Raw genomic sequence first — 23865 nt, forward strand, 5'->3', positions numbered from 1 at the left:
ATATATATACACAATGGAATATTACTCAGCCATAAAAAAGAACGAAATATTGCCATTTGCAGCAACATGGATGGACCCAGAAAATATTATACTTCTTGAAGTAAATCAGACAGAGAAAAACAAATACTATATCACTTATATGTAGACTCTAAAAAATAATACAAATTAATATATATACAAAATATAAACAGACTCACAGACATAGAAAACAAAGTTATGGCTACCAAAGTTATGGAGGGAGGGACAAATTAAGAGTATGGCATTAACAGATACAAACTACCATAACCTAAAATAGATAAGCAACAAGGATTTACTGTATAACACAGGAACTATATTCAATCCTTGTAATAACCTATAATGGAATATAATCAGAAAAAAAAATAACTGAACCGCTTTTCTGTACACCTGAAACTAATACAATATTGTAAATCAACTATACTTCAATTTTTTTAAAAGAAAATCTTTCTGTATCCTCTCATGGTACTTAGAATAAAATCTAAAGCCTTTGCCATGGCCTGCTTGATTTTCTCCACTTTCTACCTCTCTATCCTCATTTTATACAACTTTCCTACTTACTCACTCCAGTCTAGTCTCACTGGACTCCTGTCAATTCCTAGGACATATGAAGCTCTTTGCTACTACAGAATCTTTGCATTTGTCATTCTCTTTACTTGGAAATTGTTTCTTTTTTTTTTTTTTTTTTCATGTCTTATCTTAAATTTCACCCTCAGGTCTTTCCTGAACCCTCTATCTAAAAATCAGTGTTCATATTACAGTAACTTATCTATTTCCTTCAAAGAACTAATCACTATCTTTAATTATTATATGTATTTGTTGACTCTGTATGTCAGTAGAATATAATCTCCGAGTGGACAGAAAGTACACCTACCTTAATTGCTACTGAATCCCCTGTGCTTACTTACTATGACCAGAACAGAGTAGGTGTTCAATTAACATTCATTAAATCTATAAAACCTTATCAGGCTGGACTATATTTGAATATTGGGATACCCATTTTCCCTTCATAAGGCAGAGCTTTGTGACAGCGACGACTTCTATTTGTCTTTGTATCCTGAATTATTAGAATGATGCCTAGCACAAAGTAGACACGTATCGCGTTAGTTTCATGAATCAGTGAACTAACAAACTGTAAAAATGAACAAAGCTACCAATTTTGATGGTGAATGAAATTGACTAAACTAGCCCTGCATTAAATCAGAATTGATCAACTTGTAAGAGAAATTGTCCTATGTAAAGCTTATATTAAAGTTGTAAAAAAAAAAAAAAGAACATAAAACACATAGTTAATATTTTCCTCTCTGGAATGTTAGTTGTTCCTAGGAACTGTTCATTTTTTTTGGGGGGGGGGGGTACTTGGGCCTCCCTGTTGTGGAGCACAGGCTCCAGTCGTGCAGGCTCAGCAGCCATGGCTCATGGGCCTAGCTGCTTCGTGGCATGTGGGATCTTCCCGGACTGGGGCACGAACCCATGTCCCCTGCATCAGCAGGCAGACTCTCAACCATTGCTCCACCAGGGAAGCCCAAAACCTTATCAGGCTAGACTATATTTGAATACTGGGATACCCATTTTCCCTTCATAAGGCAGAGTTTTGTGAAAGCAACGACTTCTATTTGTCTTTGTATCCTGAATTATTAGAATGATGCCTAGCACAAAGTAGACATATATCACGTTACTTTCATGAATAAGTGAACTAACAAACTGTAGAAATGAACAAAGCTACCAATTTTGATGGTGAATGAAATTGACTAAACTAGCCCTGCATTAAATCAGAATTGATCAACTTGTAAGAGAAATTGTCTGTCCTATGTAAAGCTTATATTAAAGTTGTAAAAAAAAAAAAAAAAAGAACACATAGTTTATATTTTCCTCTCCAGAATGTTTGTTGTTCCTAGGAACTGTTCAGTATTGAAACTAGCAGTCCTTTCCAGCAGTATAAAATAAAATTGTCTAGATTGGGCTTGCTTCTTTCATTAGATTTTCATGAGAATTTCAAAACTGGGAAAAATCAGGCAAAATGTTTTTGCTTTGAGATAAGAAGATTAGGTAAGCAAAGAGTTGAAATAGCTTAGATGAATAAGTGACATTACAGGTAAATACAAATGGAAAAAAAGCAGTTGTCACAAGTGATGAACATTGCTCTGAGCCTAATGATCGTTTTACCTATAAAGAAGGAAAAAGGCAGCCTCAAGACTAATAGATAGTCTTGGTGGCTCAGTGATTAAGAACCCGCCTGCCAATGCAGGGGACACGGGTGTGAGCCCTGGTCCAGGAAGACCCCACATGTCCCGGAGCAACAACTACTGAGCCTGCGCTCTAGAGCCCACGAACCACAACTACTGAGCCCGTGTGCCTAGAGCCCGCGCACCGCAACAAAGAATAGCCGCCGCCCCCCGCCGCTGCAACTAGAGAAAGCCTGCGCGCAGCAGCAAAGACCCAACACAGCCATAAATAAATAAATAAATACAATTTTAAAAAAAGAGCAGATTGCTCCATCTCCTATTAAAAAAAAAAAAAAGAAAGAAAAGACTAATAGATAAAACTGATTTTAATAGAGAAAAACCCATCAAGCAATAAGATAGCTTTGTCTTAGCAAAATGATCATGGAACCTGAAATTCTTAAACTTTAAATTTGCCTTTGTGATGTGTTTTTCTTGCCTGTAAACTCTTTGCCAACGGCTTTGCTATCTCAGGCGGTGCAGTTCTCTGTGTAATTTTACAAACTCTTGCCTATTTGTCGTAGTAACTTATTCAGTGTTTTAGAGAGAGAATTAGAAATGGTCTTGTCCAAGGTCATGCCCTGAGCCAGAGTTGAGCTCAGGTCTCAGGAGTCCTTGTCTGCGTTCTCTCCGTCATATCAAGGGTCAAAAACGCAAATGCTTAAAGGAGTCAGACAGACAGCTTAAATGAATAAACAGACCAGGCAATGAGGTATTTTTTACTTCTACAGAGAAGTTTCTCTTTTCAGCTCTCAGTACTCTCGGGCTGAATTCCATGTTCCCTCCTTTGACAGAGAGATGGGCATAGAGAAATAGATTGCTACTACAGGTAAAACATTAGTGCCATCATGATGATAAATTGAGTGGTGGTGCCTCTCACAAACTGGAGGGTGCAGGCCTGTCTGAAGGGATCAGTCACCACTCAGCTCCAGCTGACCCTTGCCATGGGGGAATATGGTGACCCAGTGTTTTACACTCACCAGTTCTTCAAGAGAAACCAAAATCTGGACTTAAAGTGAAATCTCCCAGTTTTAAAATATTGGCTCATTTTTAAACACATTATATATCCCACGTAAAATACATCTGTGGGCCAGATGCCACCTCATACTACCCATGTATGATCTCTGTGTTATACTGTATTGCATTTCTATTTTTCCCATGTTCCAAATGCAGGTGCCACCTTAATAAGGAAATGCCAAAAAAAACCCACAATTCTAGTTATGTATTGTAAGATGGCCTTTTCCTCTTGATCCTGACCTGAAAGGCATCCTGAGGAAGATCTGACTCCACCCAGTTTAAGCTTCCTACCTATCCAAATAGTTTGTAGCCTTTTCTGCCTTCTCCTACAGCTGCCAGCTCTCAGAGCTGAAATCTCAGAAGGTGGAGGAAACAAGGAAGGAGTCACAGAGTCAGGATAGTTCTGTCTGTATATTTCTAAGGCAGCCACTTGGCAAATATAGTTATTGTGGTCACACTTGTTATTTCATTGGGAAACAAATAACCACTTAATGGGACGCTGTGATCTTCTATACTGTGCTAAATGTATTAGAGAACAGAAGTAGAAAGATCAACCCTTGGAACAGGCACTCCAGGCTTTTGAAATGAGTACTCAGTTATTTGACAAACTGGCTCCTTCTTTGTTAATCGGGGTGGGCCTTTGCCATCAGATGCTGTGGGGGAAAAAAAAAAACAAAACTGCAGCTGACCTTTTAAGATCTTGTCCTTCCAACCATTTTTACTCTTTTGGTGGTACTTCCTTCTCTTTAATAATAGGTGTTATGATCTAAAAGCCACCTGTATATCACTCACTGCAACCTTCCCTGCAAAGCAAATTTTACTGTCCACATTTTATAGTTGTAAGAGAAGAGGCTCTGAGAGGTCAAGTAACTTAGGTAGCAGAGAATATAAGTATAGACCATGAGTTTTGAACCTAAGTCTGTTTCCAAAGCCCGTGTTTTCACCTACTGTCTTAAAATGTAGATTTTATTATTATTCAGGTATGATGAGGCCAGCAGATCAGGAGATGATTGCCACTGAAAGGATAGTTTGTTACTCACAGTTCTCAAGAAGAGGGGGCTGGCTAAACCATGCAGGGCCAAATGGGAAGCACTAAGGTTGTCCCTAGTTGTCTGGTACCTGGCTCTGGGGTGATTAGAGCAGGGAAATAGAGGAGGTGGTGAGGAGGTGTGCTCTGTATTAGTCAGTTTGCATATGAAAGGCATGTTCACAGGCCAGTGGAGTCCTTTACTATCTCTAGGAATTGGCTAGCCCTGGAAAGGGCAGTCTCTCCAGGGTCAACAGGGCCCCAGATCCCAAAGCATCACAAATACAGAAAAATAAAAAGGCATGATTAAAATGACCACACTTCCTTTTATTAGACCCAAAAGTTCAAAGTCATCCTTTCACTCTGATTTTCTTATGCTCTGTAACTATTCAGTCACTAAGTTTTGTTTTAGTTTCTTCAAAATGTGTCTCATTCATTCTTTCGAGATGCCAGACATTGTAGGCGCTGAAGAATGGGAAATAATGAGGCTTTTGATTTAAAAGAGCTCAGAGGGTAAGGTAAGAGATAGACATATAAACTAATAGTTATTGAAGAACTTGATAAATGCTGCAATAGAGCAAGGACAAGGGATATTCGTGCCTTGTATTCCCAATGTCAGCCTCTGAGCCCTGTCTGTGTTTCCTACTCTCTGTGCCTAGTCATCTCCCCATTGTACATACCCTACTGAGTTAATTTTCCTTAACTTGTCATTATTTTGCTCCACAAATCAAAATAATTTCCTGTGGCCTACGATTCAGTAAAACAACAGTCACTTATCTGACTTTTAAGAACCACTGTCTGTCCATACCCTCCTCATGCATCCGTATTTTCACCACTTCATTTATTCTCTAATTTAACATACAGTTACCCTCTGACCAATGTGTGCCCCACACAAACAGACACAAATATAAAGCGTGGTAAGTGTTCCCAAGAAGTACATGGTATTCTGTGGGCATGTGGTCCATTATGGTTTGTACATCCCACTTTTATCCAACAGATACTTATTGAGCATCTATGATATGCCAGTCTCAGGGCTAGACAGTCTTCTTACTGTCTATACCCAGATTTGTCTTTCCATCTTCATATCTCTACTCATCACAGCCTCCTTTCTGGTATCCCTTGCCTCTAGCCCTCCTTTACTCCTCCAAACTGCCTGTTCTTGGCAATTATTATATATACAACTATATAATTGCCAAATATTATATATACAACTATACAGTAATTGCCAAATTATTGACTTCTTGCTTTATGCTCTTGTATGTATTTCTTATTTTCCACTCTATCCCAGAGCCTAGTCCCAGTACCTGGTGTATTAGGCATTCGGTAAATACCAAATAACTGCATTCATGCATATGGAACACATGCTAGCTTCTGTGCTTCCTCTGGGAAGCTCATTTAAATCTCCCTTCTCTGACCTCCTAAAGCACTTCCCTTAGAAACTAGCATCAAATCAAGTAATGGCTTTAATTATCCATTATTGATGCCAGTGGCTTCATTGTGATGCTCCGACTGGATTGCAAACTCTTTGAGGTCCAAACTATGCCTCATTGCAGTAACCCAAAACGGAACCTTCAGCAAGTAAATATTGAAAACCTGGATGATTTTCTTTCCGTTGAAATCACCAGTTGCTTTGGTATTATTTTGACACATTTCTACACAAATGGAATTTGACAACTTATACCTGGAAGTTGAGTAGACAATGTGACATGGTAGTTAAGACCAAGGACTTTAGATACAGAGAGACCTCAGTTTGAGACCTAGATCTGTCACTTACTCCCCTATGACCTTAGGCAAGTTACTTAATCTCTTCTAGTCCTGGTTTTCTCATCTCTGTGGTGGCTAATATATCTTCTTCACAGGAATGTTGTAAGAAATAAATGAGATAATGTATGTAAAAATGCATAGCTTAGTATTGGTATATGGTAAATGAGTCAATAAATTTTAGGTGATATCATTTATTCTGTTGTTGGCATTACGGTAGGCACGCTCTGTGTCGCAGAAATCCTGTTTTAAAAGGAGACTAGAACGGGGTTAAGGGGGAGAGGAGGTCGCTGAAGCTCAGAGCAGTTAAGTGACTTGCACAAAGTCACATAGCTAGTTAGCATCAGAGCCAGAACCCAGACCTAGCCTCGGTGACTCCAGAACAAAATCTCGTCCTCTTTACACAGACCTGACGCTCAGGAAGCATGCTCAGAGAAACTATCCCCATGAGGCCACAATGACCGGTCTGTTCGTAGTTTGAATGAAAATAAATAGATCAGAATGGTTGTTTTGGGGATTCATGTAAACGTTGAGACAATACACAGATTAGGTTCAGGAACTCAAGCCCATTGTTGGGTGTGTTTTAGCAAGCAGAGTGACAGCATGGGGAAACACATCCCTTCCTGATGCACAGTGCATATTATTTTGTTTAGAGCCAACAAGTGGATTAAGGAATAAATCCTAGACAGTGGAATTTCAAATGATAAGATGGTTGTCTGCAGAGCTCAGACATTTCTGTCCTTGGAGAGAGAGCTCTGTCCCACTTTCCCATGTGGTAACTTCTCAGTCAGGGGAGATTCTCTTGACAGCTCTGGGGCAACTCTTTTTTGTGTTTTTTAAACTGGGACTCCCTCCTCATAGACTCTTTCACTCAACTTCTCCATTAGTAAGACACAGAGAATAATTCAAGGTCTGACATTGCCCTGGGGTAACAGCGTGGGGTAACCGGAGGGGGAGATGTTGTAATCCAGAGGTCAGTGCTTCTAACACCCAGGCCGGCCCCCCTCTACCTCATTTACCCTGAGTTACACCTCCTTCTCATGCCTCTGTCAAACCTCATTCTTGGACCTGATACTACCTGCGGCTACCAGTTCAGCCTTGGGAGTTTCTTTTCCTGCTGTTCTTCTCTTTAAACTTCGTTGTTTTTATAAATCCAAGAGGCCAGCAGTTGGTTAAACAAAGCTAGATTTCTGAAAGAGCTGAGACACCCTTGCTGAGTTAGCATTTTAATATTCTTGGATCCTCTGTAGACAAAGAATTGAAAGAAACAGACATTTTAATATATCTTCTTCTGGCTTTAACATAGACTAGAGAAGCTATAGAATTGACCCATCTCTCTTGTTTTTCAGATCGATCACATGGTGCAGGGCCATGCTGCCTTTCCTGAACTGCAAGCCAAGGCCACAGCCAGGTAACAGCTCTCTCTGTTCTCTACAGTTTTCCATGCCCGACCACATCAGGGGCACTGACTTTAGGCAGCTGCGTGATTTTCAGATCCTGTGAGCAATGAAAATGCCTGGCAGTACTTGGTTATAAGATAGTCATCTGGATGATCCAGGACATACATGTATTAATTTTCAAAACAATCTAAGAGAATTCACAAAAAAACTAGAGATCCTCCAAGAATATGCCAGTAATCATGGTTGAGAAGCTCTGACATAGAAGAAAGAGCATGGATTTTTTGAGTCAAAGTTTCTTGGATTCAACTCCAGTTTTTCTCCTTAATAACTATGTGACCTTGGGCAAGTTGTTCAACTTCTTTAAGCCTGTCTTTTCATCTGTGAAACAGGATAGTAACTGATAGGAGTGATTTCTAGAATATATTGTTAAGTGAAGAAAACAGAGTATATTATTTATTTATTTATTTAATTATTATTTTGGCTACATTGGGTCTTTGTTGCTGCACGCAGGCTTTCTCTAGTTGTGGCAGGCAGGGGCTACTCTTCATTGTGGTGCGTGGGCTTCTCATCGTGGTGGCTTCTCTTGTTGCGGAGCACGAGCCCTAGGTGCGTGGGCTTCAGTAGTTGTGGCTCACAGGCTTAGTTGCTCCTCGGCATATGGGTTCTTCCCTCACCAGGGTTCGAATCCATGTCCCCTGCGTTGGCCGGTGGATTCTTAACCACTGCACCACCAGGGAAGTCCATAAAGGAGTGTTTATAATATACTCTTTTTTATGTAAAAAGAAGGTGATGTAAGAAAATATATGTGTACCTACTCATTTATGCAAAAGAAATATAGGGAAGTTAAACTAGAAACTCATGAGGTTGTTACCTATAGGAGGTGGGGTAGGAATGGGATGGAAATAATGGGGAAATGGGAACAGGGTAGTAGGAGGGAGCGACACTTCTTTGAGCATACCTGTTTATATAACTCATACTCTTAGAATCATGATGCTTCATGTCCCCCTGAAAATAAATAAAAGATAGATAGATAGATAGATAGATGTGTGTGGTGGGGGTGAAATACAAACAGTGAAAAAAATGAACCTATAGTATTAATAATAAATAGCATGATCATACTAACGGGGGTTTGGGAAAGAAAAGAATTAACCTAAGTAATTTCTACAAAATTATTAGCCAACATGCTTCCAAGATTAGGAAGCTTAAGGAATTACTAGAGAATTGTCCCAGATTTGAGGAGACTAAGATGCTACTACATCTAGAAACAATGTATGATCATGGGTTAGATCTTGGCCAGAAAAAAGCACATTAGTGGGGAAAACTGTCAACATTCAAATAAGTATGGAGATTAGTAATAATACTGTATTTATGTTAATTTCTTAGATGGTGAGTATAGGGGAAGTCTGCATACTAGTTTTGCAGTTTTTCTGTAAATCTAAAATTATTTTCAAATAGGAAGTTTGAAGAATAATTATTGAATGAATTTCATGATAATAATGCTTAGTAGTTGGGCTTTTTAACAAATGTAAAGTATTTTATAATATTTTCAGAGAAACCCCATTCATGTAGCTAGTACCTGGCGAAAGGGAGATAGTCAAAGGTGGAGGTTACTATCCTAGATCCTGGAGCCAAATTGCTTGTCTCAGCTGCACCCTTTAGTAGCTTGTTACCCTGGGCAATGTACTTAACCTCACTGTGCCTTAGTGCTTCACTGTACAGGAAAATAATAACAGTAAACACCTCATAAGGTTGTTGAGAAAATTAAATGAATTCAAATAGTGTTGGGATATAGCAACAATTGCTGAGCTATAATAAATATTCAGTAAATGGTAGTGGTAGTGATAAAATTTGTTGTAGTTACTCATATTAGACATTTCCATTCCACCAAGGGACGTCTGTTCTTATGGGGAGACACACCTGCACAGAGCAGAATGAAGTGCATACTGACTAGAATATAAACACTGTGTCATCAGGGTGCAGAGGGGGATTGATCCCACCAAGGAGTTTGAGAAAAGTTTCATAAGCTTTCCCTTCTAGGAGTCTCTAGTTACAATGTCATTACCATCTACAGGGATCATACCACTTAGCCAATAACTAGCACTTTAGTTGGCTTAGAGACCACATAACCTAGAAGAGGGATGCCTAACCTCAGATCACCAGGGAACCCCTTAATTGTGTGCAGAGGTTTGTTGATTATATACTTATGCGTACATTTCTGGGAAGAGGGGCCATAGCTTTTATCAAATTCGTGAGGGGATCCAGCATTTTAAAACCTCTAACCCAAAGGAAAGAGCACAGATGTAGAGTTTAGAGATCTAGATTCAAATCTCAGCTCCCACGTACATAGTTGTTTGAACCTTAGTTTCCTTATCAGAACATGGGATAGTAGACATGAGAGAGCCAGCCGTGGATAGCTCTGAGAATTTATTTTGAGTTTACAGAAGCAGTGTATTTGGAAAGGCTTTGTAAACTGTACGATGACAATGACAACAACCACTACTACTATTCTACTACTATTACTAATGATTTATAAAAGAGGCGGGCATTTTGGAGGGAATTGTTCTAGGGTTAAGCAGCAGACGTCAGTCATCCATCACCTGCCTGCCTTCTCATGGAGTAGCAAGAACACTGGACTGAGGTCTTGGCTTCTGGTACCAATTCTGCCATCAATGTCTTGGTGACTCAGTTTCCTCACCTATAAAATTACAATGATCCCACCCTGCTTAATTCATTTTCCAGGTGTTATGAGGATGAAAGTAGACCATGGAAATGCCAGTCTCTGAAGATCTTAGACCTCAATGCAAATCTAAGGGATAGGTTAGACTTTGCAGTGAAATACTCAAAATGTCCAGAACTTTCTTCTGTAGCTGAACCTCATGTGAGTAGTTTTGATTGAAAATAGGAAGACAGGGAGGATTTATGGATTAGCATGTAAACCCAGAGAAACAGCAGCATAGTGTGGTCCAGAAGCAGTAATTTATAGAATTTAATCTTAGAGTCAGACTGGATTTACATCCCACGTCTCTTCACATGCCAGCTGACTTCATCCCGCTTTCCAGCTACCTCTCTGTATTTTTCCCTCTCTTTAGAGCTAAGTTGCTCCAAAGCATTTCCTGTACTCTTTGGTCAGTTTCCTCCCTCCTCCCTTGCCCACTCCAGTTTGATTCTGTCACCGTCGGCCCCTGAAACGTTTACTGCTCAGGTCCTCGGCGACCACGGGATGTCTTCCAGTCCCCTTCCTTGAGCTCTCAGCTCCATGTGGCACCAATGATCACTCCTTCTCCTTCCCACACTCTCTTTTCTTGGCTTGCCAGAATGTCACCCTCACCCAGTTTTACTTCTGTATCTCTGACTATTTCTTAATCTCCTTTTCAGGCCTATGATCCTTTTCTCTGTCACTAACAACAAAGTTCATCACAGCTACATTCTTGGACCTCTTCTCTCTTTGTGGTCTTTTCCGTGATCCCATCTACATTCTTGGCTTCATTTCCTTCTATATTTTGATGACTCTCAAAATTTTATCTCCAGTTCGTATACTTAGTAGGCATTCAATATTGGTTCTCTTCCCTTCCAATTTCTTTTTATTGTCTTGCAAAGGAAAATGTGTCTCTATCTTATCAGATCTATAAATAGACTATATCAAGACTAGCACTCACTATGCTTCAGATCTTAGAAATAGGAATAGTTGTTATTAAGTGAAGTTAGTTATTTGGAAGGGACAACAAATCCCTTGGAATCAAAAACTGTATGCCTCTTGTGGTGCGACTTAGTGCTATCTGCAAACAGCAATGCAGGTCACCCCTATCTCAGAGCTTAGCATCAGCAAATCCTGTTTGAAACCATAGAAACAAGTGTTGATAAACAGATTGAGTATTTTATACTCTTGATTTACTGTAATCCTTCTAGGCTTCATCCTGAAGAGAAGCCTTCTGTGAGCTTATGAATTAAGTAAACAATAACTAGATGTACCCATGCATGTAAATGGCAACCGGAGTCTCTTTCTATATAGGGCCAAATATCCAGAGATGTTACTCCGTAGCCAGAGGTCACCTTCCATTGATTATAACTTCAGCTCTTTTCCTCTAAACTGCCCATTATTGGCTTACTTTTCTTAAAGAATCTTTACCAGTGGTTCAGAATGAGGTTATAGTGATGGCACAGTTCGGTGGGAAGATGTTGGCATAATCCACAAGTACTGGATTCAAGGTTGACGGCAGAGCCAAGGTTAAAATCCAGGTCCTCTGACTGTCTGATGAGTGTCTTATGAGCACTTATGGTATAACAGTGAACAAAGAAAAAAAAAATCCCTGTTTTCATGGAAATTGTGCTCACGCACATACACACACATATACCTATATGTGCATGCGTGTATGTTTGTGTTTGTATGTATGTAGAGAGAGAGCACATACTCCAGGAATTGGTAAGCATTCTAAAGAAAAATAGAGATGAGTAAGGAGACATAGAACGACAAGAGGTGTTGGAGTGACGGATGGGAACTATTTCAGGTGAAGAAGCCGTCCTTGATGAGGTGGCACTCAAACAGGACTCTGAACTGAATAAAGAGAGAGGTCAAGCCATGGTTATATGGAGGAGATCCCTTTATCCCAAAGGAACAGCAAGTCCCAAGGCCGGGAAGCAGCAGCCAGCTTGGCAAGCTCAGTGGACCTTGTAAAGGGCACTGTGACTGACCAAAGTGTGAGGGAATGGGGGACAGATGAGAGGTAAAATTTAGCCAAGGGTCAAACCATGTGGGTCATTGTAGAAAGCTGTAAGACCACTGCACTTGTTTCAAGATTTTTGTTTTTGAGCAGATGGAAGACACAGTCAGATTTACCTTTTAAAAGGATGACTTTGGCTGCTCTGTGGAGAATAAACCAGACCATTGGTGGGGACGGAGGGTCAGTGGAAGACATGACTCCTGACCTCCGCAAGTTTATGGTCTACTGGAGGAGGACTGGAGACAGAGAAGCCCAGCCTGTTCTGAGCTCCTTTTTCAGCGGTCACTGCAAGCAGTGGTCATTTCTCATTGTGATTCTGTGAATTTCCGGTCTCTCAGGGGTGCAAGGTTCTGCTAATTCCCATCCTCTCTCTCAATCTGTCTTTCTTTTATCCCACTTTCCCTGGAGTGTTTTGTTATTCCTTTCAGAACAATCAACTTTTCTTGATATGATTTATTCTTCAAACCTCTTTTGCTTCTGTGATTTCTATAATCCCACTGAGGATCACTTTAAAAATGTACTGGTCCCCCGTATGCCAAATCTCAGAATATATCTAAACCTTCCCATTAAAATCTGTATAAATGCCGCCCCCCGCAGAGCAAGAAAAGGAGAAAGAAAGACCAAGAACATTTTTTAAGAGTTTTCAGTGTGCCTGGCACTGTGCTTAGTGATAGTTTTATATATGTGTGTGTGTGTGTGTGTGTGTGTTTGTGTGTGTGTGTGTGTGTGTGTATAAAATCTAATTTAATTCTAGTTGAGGAAATGAGTATTATAGGGACTCCACTTCTGAACATTGTTTCCACTGTGCATTCTACTCTTGCGTTCTCAGATTGTTCCCTTGGCCTTTATGGCTTCTTCAACCTTGGTCCCTCAGTCTGACAACTGGGGCCATCAGTCTGTCCACAAGTATTGACTTAGGCTCCCCTGAGCTAGGACAATCATAGAACCAGGGTGATGATATTAACACCTTTCATCCTCTAGGGTGTGCCAGGATAAACGGTCAATTCTTGATGTCTCTTGGATGAGAAATGTTTTTCTAAATAGACGTAAGCTGGATATTACAATGCCTTTCTTTGGCTTCTGCTCTACAGGCAAGGATAAGAAAGTGTTCAGGGCACTGGGGTCCTCTCAAGAAGACTGAGGGCTGTGCTGACTTAGGAAATCAGTTCTTCATTTTCTGCCTCTCAGCAGATTCACTGTAGCCCAGCATAGTGCCTGGCACATGGGTGGAAGTGCAGGGTGGGGTGTCACAAGATGCTTATTCCTTTTCTCTGCCCCCTCCTGTGGGATATAGCAGCACGCCTGGAAGGTTGTGTCCATATGACTCCAGAGATCTACTCTTTTGGCAGCTGTACTACAGTGAGAGGGAGAGGTAAAAATAACCTCTAACAGTCCATGCGGGATCAATATTCATACATTCTACACTTCAGTAACCGTGTTGAGCACCTGGTGGGATGCATAAGATGTGACTCCTTCGCAAAAGGAATTCAGATTCCAGCAATGGATACAGATAAAATTAAGAGGCAATTATCATACAGTGGAGGAAGGGCCATTCATTCATTTGATGCCTACTCTTGGGTGGTTCTGTGTGCCAAGTTCTCTGCTAGATTCTGAATGTATACTGGTAATGGTCTGCCTTCATGAAGCTTAAAGTCCAGAGGAGGCCATAGGCAGTTAACAAGTAAATGAACCCATAAATAAGTCTATGGCGACCAAACATGATATGAAAGAAACTAACAGAGTACGATAATAGAATATCAGGGAAACCCCATTTAGATGAGGTGGTCAGGGAAGCCCTAGCTGATGGAAGCACAGTTAAGATCTGAAGGATATAAATGAGCTAACCATGTGAAGAGCAGAAGGGAAGAACACCAAGGGTTACCAAAGGGGAAAGGTTACTAAAGGGGAAAGTGGGGTCGGAGGGATAAATAAGGAGTTTGGGATTAGCAGATACAAACTACTAAATATAAATAGATAAACAATAAGGTCCTACTGTGTGTGTGTGTGTGTGTGTGTGTGTGTGTGTGTGTGTGTGTGTGTGTGTATCTGAATCACTTTGCTGTATATCGGGAACTAACACAGCATTGTAAATCAACTATATTCAATTAAAAATAAAAAGATGAGTCTAGAACAGTGATAGCCATAGGCAGGTAAAGAAGATAAGGAAGAGAAATCTAGGCAAGAGGGAGAAGGATAGGCAAACATTCAGAGGTTAAGACCTGCATATTTTGAAAAATTAGAAGTAGTTTAGGGCTTCCCTGGTGGCGCAGTGGTTGAGAGTCCGCCTGCCGATGCAGGGGACGCGGGTTCGTGCCCCGGTCCGGGAAGATCCCACTTGCCGCGGAGCGGCTGGGCCCGTGAGCCATGGCCGCTGGGCCTGCGTGTCCGGAGCCTGTGCTCCGCAACGGGAGAGGCCACAACAGTGAGAGGCCCTCGTACCGCAAAAAAATAAATAAATAAATAAAATTGAAAGGTGGGGCTTCCTTGGTGGCACAGTGGTTGAGAATCTGCCTGCCGATTAAGGGGACACGGGTTTGTGCCCCGCTCCGGGAAGATCCCGCATGCTGTGGAGCGGCTGGGCCCGTGAGCCATGGCCGCTGAGCCTGCGCGTCCGGAGCCTGTGCTCCGCAACGGGAGAGGCCACAGCGGGGAGAGTCCCGCGTACCGCAAAAAAAAAAAAAAAAAAAAAAAAGTAGTTTAGTGTCACAAGAGCATGATGTGTACAGTGGTGAGGAGGGATGAAGAGTGGAAGGCATATCTGTAACATGGTACAATGTAGGGAGAGCTAGATAATAAAGAACATTATGCCAAACAAGGAAGCTTATACTTTATCTTGAGGACAATGGGGAGGAATCACTGAAGGTTTTAGATAGGTGTGGAGTCATCATCAGAGTTACATTTTAGATGAACCACCCAGGAAGGAGTGCAGAAAACCTAGTTGGAGGGGGCACAATTTCAAGGCAGGAGATAAGTTAGAGCGCCAGTCCTCTAATCCAGACATTTAAAGAGGGCCTGCATAAAGTAGTAGCAGTTATGAGGGAGAAAAGCATGCTGATCAGAGGAATATTTAAAATAATAAACTGATAGAACCTGGTCCAAGATTAAATTTGGAAACTGAGGGAAGGAGAGGAATCAAAAATGATACCCACTCTGACTCTGCCCCCACAATGGTTGCTTGAGCAACCACTTAAATGAGGTTGCCTTTGGTCAAACCAAGGAGCATAGAAAGAAGAGTGAGTATATCAGAAAAGATGATGTGTGTCGTATTAGACATTTTTTAATTGAGGTCCGTTTGGGCATCCAGGAGGAAGCATTTGATGGGTGCTTGGATATTTGACATGGAACTCATCACAGAGAAATGAGCAGGAGATAAGGGCATATATTTGGAAGTCTGCAGCAATAGCTAGTTAACTGGAGCCCTGAAAGGAAGGTGGGCTCATCCAAGGGTGTAGAAAGAATGAGAAGAGGGCCAAGGACAGGTCTCTGGGAGTCTTCATATACTTAAGGGACAAAGAGAGGAAGAGAACCAGCTAGAAAACCAAAAGAGTACTGTCGTTTGGAAACAAGGGGAGGAAAACAAATTAGTAAGAAGTGGCCAAGTGGTACAAAATGCAAAAGACAGTTCAAGTAAAATAAAGGCAAATAATGGTCCATTGGAGACAGCAACAAAGCGGGGATTTCTCCTCATGGTGGAGCCAGTCTCAGTAGAATGGGGCGGGCAGAATACCTATTGCAGTGGGTCAAGGAGGAACTGGAGGTAGTGTGGAAGCTTCTTTTCCAAGACTTTCTCTTACTCCTAGAAAAGGCACAAATTCTTCTGTTAGACCATGTGTTCTGATTTGGGGTTTGAAAGTACGGTCACCATACTTTTGGGCATCCTGTGAATCCAAAGAATTAAATGGTTAATGGAGAAGGAAAGTAGAGATTCCAGGGGTGCGGTATGCATTGAAGATTGTGAGCCATAAAGTCTGAAAAAAATATTCCCTGACTCTAGAAGTGAATTTCCTGTGATGAAAAACAAGAAGGAACTATTTATTGATCAGCTATCATTTATAGTACTCAGGACTCCATATTTAATCTTCATAGCAGCCTATAAGGTAAAAGTATTAACCCTGATAGCAAAAAAGTAAACTAGGCTTGGAGAGGTTTAGTGTACCTGGTCAGCCACCTGGTATACAGTGAAGTCGCTTTGTGATTCTTGAAACTGTATTTTCTTCTTCATACACAACAGGACTAGGAAAGCAAGGATTTCTCTCTCTAAGAGAGGTTAAATGAGTCTGGAGTTCATGAAAAAGAGGGAGGACCTATCACTAGGAACAGTTAATATGTGATTCCCGAGCTGGAAGAGGGCAGACCGCCATTTGAGAAAGAATTGATAAAACATACAAACTGAAACAAAGTCAAAACCAAAAAAGGCACCATGCAAGGTTAAAATTATGTGAATAATGATGTGCATTTGTTATTTTAATGTTTTCCAAGTGCATTTCATTTTGAATGATATACTCAGATAGCGCACATGGTAAGGGATAATTGAAAAAACGTGCAGAAGAATGGCTGCATTCAAAGAATAAACATACAGCTGCGAGGAGGTTAGGAGTCAAAGGGGTAAGCATATGCCCCGTCCCCCAGGGATCTCATTAGTGCACGAGTGACCGTATATGTAGAGGCTAAATGAATCTCACTGTTTGCAAAGACCCACAGTAAATGAGACAATGACAAATCAATAGTAATTAGGCCGATAGGTTCTTATTGACCCAGATGTCTGAAACCAAATGCCCTGCTCTGAGATTCCTTGAGAGACAAAAGATTTATAGACATGTGCTTCTTTTTTCTTTTTAAATCCCTTTACTCTAAGTGCAATGATGCTCTTCTGAAGTTCAGTGTTGCTAGAATTAGTGCAGACTCTTGACTTCTGGCTGGAAAGGATGTTCTTGTGGCCATCGTTGGCCGTGTGATTGTGTTGGACCAGGAGCAGAGAGAGCTGGGAGATAGAAAACCAGGGTGTGATCGTATTCTCCCCAGATATGTGGTTCTGGCCCTACCTTCCGTGGAGACCTCAGAGGATCCTTTCTTAACACTATCATAGAATCATTCTAAAACAGAGTTTGAATGTAGGGCTTTGACAAATAATTCCTGGCTGGGGATACAGAAAACACATGGCTTCAGAATCACAGAGAGGGTTTAAGGACTCGGTCACATGTCTACACGCCTTACTCATCCCCTCTGTAAAGGGGTGTTAGCGGTACTCGGCTCGCTGGGCTATGTTTGAAGGCCAGAGGAGCAAGGAGCAGCAGTTGATGTTACTCTGGTCAGTGAGCCTTTTCCCAAGATCTTCATCTTCTAATACGATGTAGGGCCGAAGATTTTTACAGACAGGAATGAGGAGTCAGGGCAAGAAGCAAGGAGAGTGCCTGATAGGTTGGACTGCCCTTGCCTCTGCCCAGCACACTTCTCACACTTAACACACGCGTGCACACACACATTCTCACACTTACACACACACACGCACTTACATAGAACAGTTTTGTTTTTCAATATTTTCTATCTTGGAGTTCCACATAAAGTTTTTATTTAATAGATGTTTGAAAACCACTACTCGTTTGTTTCTTTCTTTACACTTAGTTTAGAAAACTTTTAGGAATTTCATGGGATCCAGAGGGACACTCACAGTGTCACAAAACTAGAACCAGAAATCGCTGAGCTGCACTCCTAAAACATTTTAAATGTAAATAATAAATATTATCTTACATATCTTAGATATCAACCTCCCTTGGTCATTGATCTCCTATACTTTTTTTCTACCATTATTCAAGCCATGTCTAAGGCTGTGGTTCCAAGGACACCAGTGGGAAGTGGCATGGGATGCCAACCCCCTTTCTTCTAGAATTATCAGTTCAAGAGAAGGAAGCACCTTTAAAGAGGGGAAGGGTAAGGAACTTCTGTGTCATGCAGTGAGATTTCACCCAGTGAGGTATTTTATACCCATTATATGCATGGGAAAACTGAAGCTCAGAGAGGTTAAGTCACTGGCCCATTTTACCCAGCTAGGACAGGTAGAACTAGCATCTGAATGCAGGACTGCCTTGACTCCGAAGCCCATCATCTCTGTCTCCCTCTCAGGTAAATAGACTGAGAGAATGAGAAAGGTCATCTGACTCCCTCATTCTACATGTGAAGAAACGAAGGCTTAAAGAGAGAAAGAACTAGTGCAGTGTCACTGGTAGGTTTAGGTTGGAAATCAAGCCTCCTAACTCCTGATCCTAATCCATCATATCACTGCCCTTAGCAAACTCCGATCCTGAGTCGGGGAACCATCTCCATTCACCATCATATTATTATTATAATTAGGAATACTGATTTTTTAAAAATCCTTGACATATGTCCAGTAGTGTACATTTTGCAAAATCCTGTATCTTCATCTACATAGTCTCCTTTGATCTTCACAAAACCCTATGAGGTCAGTTGGGCAGGGATTATGATGGTTGTTTTTACAGATGCAAAGAGAGTGGTTCAGAAAGTTTGAAGAACTTTCTCACAGTAGTGGTTACACACCTACAATGGAGTAAAGCCATTCTTGGATCTGGTCTTCTGAGTCCAAACCTTTCCACCTTCCACCAGGACAGGCCTCCAATCCTTGATGAGAGTACAGCGTGATTTGAGAGTGTGGTTTGCTGATTTCTATGGGTTGGGGGCGCTGAAGCTTTTGGGACCCTGCTTACTTTCTGGATTTGATATGGGAGTACAAATGATTTCTTTCTACAGAGCAATTTGCTCCCTGACCCTACCCACCCCCCCTTTTAAAAACAAAATCCACTTCTCTTCCAGATGCCAGAGTATATATGCATATTTGAACAGTCACCTGGATCTGATTAGGAAGACTCAGCCCGTGGGTTTCCTCACTGTTGATTTACATGTTTGGCCAGATTTCCATGGCAACCGGTCTCCCTTAGCAGATCTGACACTAAAGGGCATGGTAAGTAACAGTCAGTCCTTGCACGAAGGTGAAGGCGGGCCAAAGGGCTACAGAGTTTGAAAGAAGCAAAGTGAGGAGAAGGCAAAAGAGGAAAAATAAACAAAGCCGGCCAACAGCCCACTGGCTTCTTGCAGATTCATTGCTGTTGTGAAGGCTCTTGCCGCTCCTCAGGATGATCTGCTGGAGGTTCTCATTGTTTCTGAGCCACCCTTGAGAGCGTTCAAAGCAGGATTTCTTACATGTAGCTACTGCTGCCTCTTTGTCCCACGGAGCGGCTGGAGGTCGCGAGCCCCTGCCTATGTAATCTTTGTATTTACATCAGTTTGAAGAGTCGTGTTCTCCATCTCCATCTCCAGGCTGCCGGGTGAATAAGTGGTAAATGTTACGACCTATGGTCTAGCTTACTGCAGCCACCCGTCTGCCTAGGCCCTGAGTCAGGGCTGCTCAGAATGCATGCCAACATTATTAGGGTTTCAGATAAACTTTGGTAGAAGTAAAATAAAATTAATAACTTACGTTGGTGGTGAAATTCAGCTCTTAGTGATCTTCAGAGTCACTTCTAGTGCGGATATTTGGGGCCGGAGGGGCCAGGATGACCTTGGTGGAAGAGCTCACAATCACCTAAACTAAGAGGTAACATCCTGATGGCCAAGTGAAACCGGTTGCCTAAGAATAGCTTAGACACAGAGTATTGTGTTTGAGGATGGATGAAGCATGTGAAAGCTAGGGAAAAAGAGCTAAGCTACAGTTCCAAGAGGCCAGGAGAGACCACAAACAAGAAAAGAGGCCATGAATTCAGAATTCAGATGTCAAGAAGTGGAGAGCAGAGTGTGAGGTGCATCAAGGCGGGGGTTTAGAATGGAGGCCATGAGCAGTGCAAGGTTTATGCAGTGCGTGACGGTGGAGCAGGCCTGCTGGCTTGAGGAACTTCAAAACTTAACAGGCTTTGGCTTTGTGATTAATTCTATTGAGAATATTTTAAATATTTTTATGAGGCCAACAGAAAGACCCAATCTTTATTTTCATTACCTACTTGACATAAGCAAATTCTGCTAATAAAAGGGAGTCATGGTGGAAAGAAAAGAAATTGGACATAGCGAAAGTGATGTCTGTCCGGAGTCCATGAAGTGTGGCCCACACAACAAATAATGGTCTTGGCCTCCTGTTTGGCCCATGGAAGCAGAAGAGGAATGTCTGGAGAGGGCCACGTGGCCACAGGCTTTCAGGCAACTGGCTTTCTGGATAGAAACAGAGGTTAGGGGAAGCACACATTTTGTATGAGCACAAAAATCCATGTCTTAATTAGAGACAAGTATCTAAAGCCAAATATAGGAGACACTTAAAATGTTAAAGAAGTGAAGAAGCATGACCGGTTCATAAAATGACCCCCAAACAAAGCAGGGTTGTATTGTAAAATGATTGCAGCTCTGAAGTCCAGGGCTTGGATCTGGAGTCCTTCCTTTGGGGCCCTTTCCTTGCCAATACCTGCTGTACCAGCTTCATCATCCAGCATGGCAGGTGCCATGGCTTCCCAGTGGCTTTTGTCTGTGTTAAAACCAACCCTGACATCCAGAAATTTAAGAATTACCGTCATTAGGATTCCAATAAAGGTAGCCCAAACACAGACTAGAATGCCAAAGGAAACAATGGAGTGCTTTTAAGACTGTCTGTCTCATTAGAATAAGCATGAATAAGTATGTAATCACCAAAGGAGACTTCTTGCACGGGGACATATGCCCAATAGTATAAAAAATCCTGGTATATTTATCTTTTTAAAAGTTCTATTGTTTTATAAACATACCTTATACATCACCTGATGTTTCTTAGCAGTGATTTCCCTTAATAACTGCCCTTGGGTTAGCCTTACCTTTGAATAGCTGTCATTTGATGAATTTACCTCACAACACTGGAAGGAGAAGATGACCTAGATAAGATAGAAGGAAGGAAATTCTGGGCTAAAAATTTTCCCCTGGGCTTCCCTGGTGGCGCAGTGGTTGAGAGTCCGCCTGACGATGCAGGGGACACGGGTTCGTGCCCCGGTCCGGGAAGATCCCACATGCCGCAGAGCGGCTAGGCCCATGAGCCATGGCCGCTGAGCCTGCGCGTCCGGAGCCTGTGCTTCACAACAGGAGAGGCCACAACAGTGAGAAGCTCGCATAACGCCAAAAAAAAAAAAAAAAAAAAAAAATTTCCCCAAAATCTCTCTTTTTAAAAAATTTTTATTTTATATTGGAGTATAGTTGATTTACAGTGCTGTGTTAGTTTCAGGTGTGCAACAAAGTGATTCAGTTATACATATACATATATCTATTCTTTTTCAGATTCTTTTCCCATTTAGCTTATTACAAAATATTGAGTAGAGTTCCCTGTGTCGTTGCTGATTATTTTATATATAGTAGTGTGTATGTGTTAATCCCAACCTCCTATCTTGCCTCCCCCGCACCTTTCCCCTTTGGTAGCCATAAGTTTGTTTTCCAAGTCTGTGAGTCTGTTTGTTTTGTAAATAAGTTCATTTGTATCATTTTTGTAGATTCCACATATAAGTGATATTGTATGATATTTGTCTTTCTCTTTTCAACTTACTTCACATAGTATGATAATCTCTAGGTCCGTCCGTGTTGCTGCAAATGGCGTTATTTCATTCTTTTTTATGGCTGAGTAATATTCCATCGTATATATATAACACATCTTCTTTCTCCATTCATCTGTTGATGGGCGTTTAGGTTGCTTCCATGTCCTGGCTGTTGTAAATAGTGCTGCAGTGAACATTGGCGTGCATGTATCTTTTCTAATTATGGTTTTCTCTAGGTATATACCATATATATCATATGGTAGTTCTATTTTTAGTTTTTTAAGGAACCTCCATACTGTTCTCCATAGTGGCTGTATCAATTTACATTCCCACCAAAAGTGTAGGAGGGTTCCCTTTTCTCCACATCCTCTCCAGCATTTATTGTTCGTAGACTTTTTGATGAAGGCCATTCTGACTGGTATGCGGTGATATCTCATTGCAGTTTCAATTTGCATTTCTCTAATAATTAGCAATGTTGTGCATCTTTTCACATGCTTTTTGCACATCTGTATGTCTTCTTTGGAGAAATGTCTATTTAGATGTTCTGCCCACTTTTTGATTGTGTTGTTTGTTTTTTTGATATTGAGCTGCATGAGCTGTTTGTATATTTTGGAGATTAATCCCTTGAAGGTTGCTTTGTTTGCAAATACTTTCTCCCATTCCATAGGTTGTCTTTTTGTTTTGTTTATGGCTTCCTTTGCTGTGCAAAAGCTTTTAAGTTTAATTAGGTCCCATTTATTTATTTTTGTTTTTATTTTCATTACTCTAGGAGGTGGATCCAGAAAGATATTGCTGTGATTTATGTCAAAGGGTGTTCTGCCTAAGTTTTTCGCTAAGAGTTTTACAGTGTGTGGCATTACATTTAGGTCTTTAATCCATTTTGAGTTTATTTTTGTATATGGTGTTAGGGAGTGTTCTAATTTCATTCTTTTACATGTAACTGTCCAGATTCCCCAGCACCACTTATTGAAGACACTGTCTTTTCTCCATTGTATATTCTTGCCTTCTTTCTCATAGATTAATTGACCACAGGTGTGTGAGTTTATTTCTGGGCTTTCCATCTATCCTGTTCCATTGATCTATATTTCTGTTTTTGTGCCAGTACCACACTGTTTTGGTGACTGTAGCTTTGTAGTATAGCCTGATTCCTCCAGCTCTGTTCTTCTTTCTCAAGATTCTTTTGGCTATTCAGAGTCTTTTATGTTTCTATACACATTGAAAATTTTTTTGTTCTAGTTCTCTGAAAACTGCCATTGGTAATTTGATGGGGATTGCATTAAATATGTAGAGTGCCTTGGGTAGTATAGTCATTTGGACAATACTGATTCTTCCAGTCCAAGAACATGGTGTATCTTTCCATCTGTTTATGTCATCTTTGATTTCTTTCATCAGCATCTTATAGTTTTCAGAGTACAGGTCTTTTGCCTCCTTAGGTAGGTTTATTCCTAAGTATTTTATTCTTTTTGATATGATGATAAATGGGATTGTTTCCTTAATTTCTCTTTCTGATGTTTCATTGTTGGTGTATAAAAATGCAACAGATTTTTGTGTATTAAGTTTGTATCCTGCAACTTTACCAAATTCACTGATGAGCTCTAAGTAGTTTTATCATAGCCTCTTTAGGATTTTCTATGTATAAGTATCATGTCATCTTCAGACAGTGACTGTTTTACTTCTTCTTTTTCAGTGTTGATTCCTTTTATTTCTTTTTCTTCTCTGATTGCCATGGTTAGGACTTCCAAAACTATGTTGAATAAAAGTGGCAAGAGTGCACATCCTTATCCTGTTCCTGATCTTAGAGGAAATGCTTTCAGCTTTTCACTGTTGAGTATGATGTTAGCTGTGGGTTTGTCATATATGGCCTTTATTATGCTGAGGTAGGTTCCTTCTATGCCCATTTTCTGGAGAGTTTTTATCCTAAATTGGTACTGAATTTTGATGAAAGGTTTTTTTGCATCTATTGAGATGCTCATATGGTTTTTATTCTTCATTTTGTTGATGTGGTGTATCGCACTGACTGATTTGTGGATGTTGAAAAACTCCTTGCACCTCTGGGATAAATCCCACTTGATCATGGTGTATGGTCCTTTCAGTGTATTGTTGGATTTGGTTTGCTAGTATTTTGTTGAGGATTTTTGCATCTATGTTCAAATCTCTTTC

At 40.9% G+C, this 23865-nt stretch overlaps 1 protein-coding gene across 2 annotated transcripts in view; it reads left to right on the forward strand.

The window, feature by feature from the left end:
- FGGY (FGGY carbohydrate kinase domain containing) overlaps positions 1-23865 on the forward strand; it is a 412679-nt gene that overhangs the window by 283750 nt on the left and 105064 nt on the right. For both annotated transcript variants that reach the window (XM_007462576.1, XM_007462575.1), the window contains 2 exons: positions 7392-7453; positions 18986-19133. In XM_007462576.1, the coding sequence (XP_007462638.1) occupies positions 7392-7453; positions 18986-19133 (210 nt within the window). The remainder of the gene's footprint in view (positions 1-7391; positions 7454-18985; positions 19134-23865) is intronic.

Source organism: Lipotes vexillifer, unplaced genomic scaffold (genome assembly GCF_000442215.2).
Source record: "Lipotes vexillifer unplaced genomic scaffold, Lipotes_vexillifer_v1.1 scaffold54, whole genome shotgun sequence".
Lineage (NCBI taxonomy): Eukaryota > Metazoa > Chordata > Mammalia > Artiodactyla > Lipotidae > Lipotes > Lipotes vexillifer.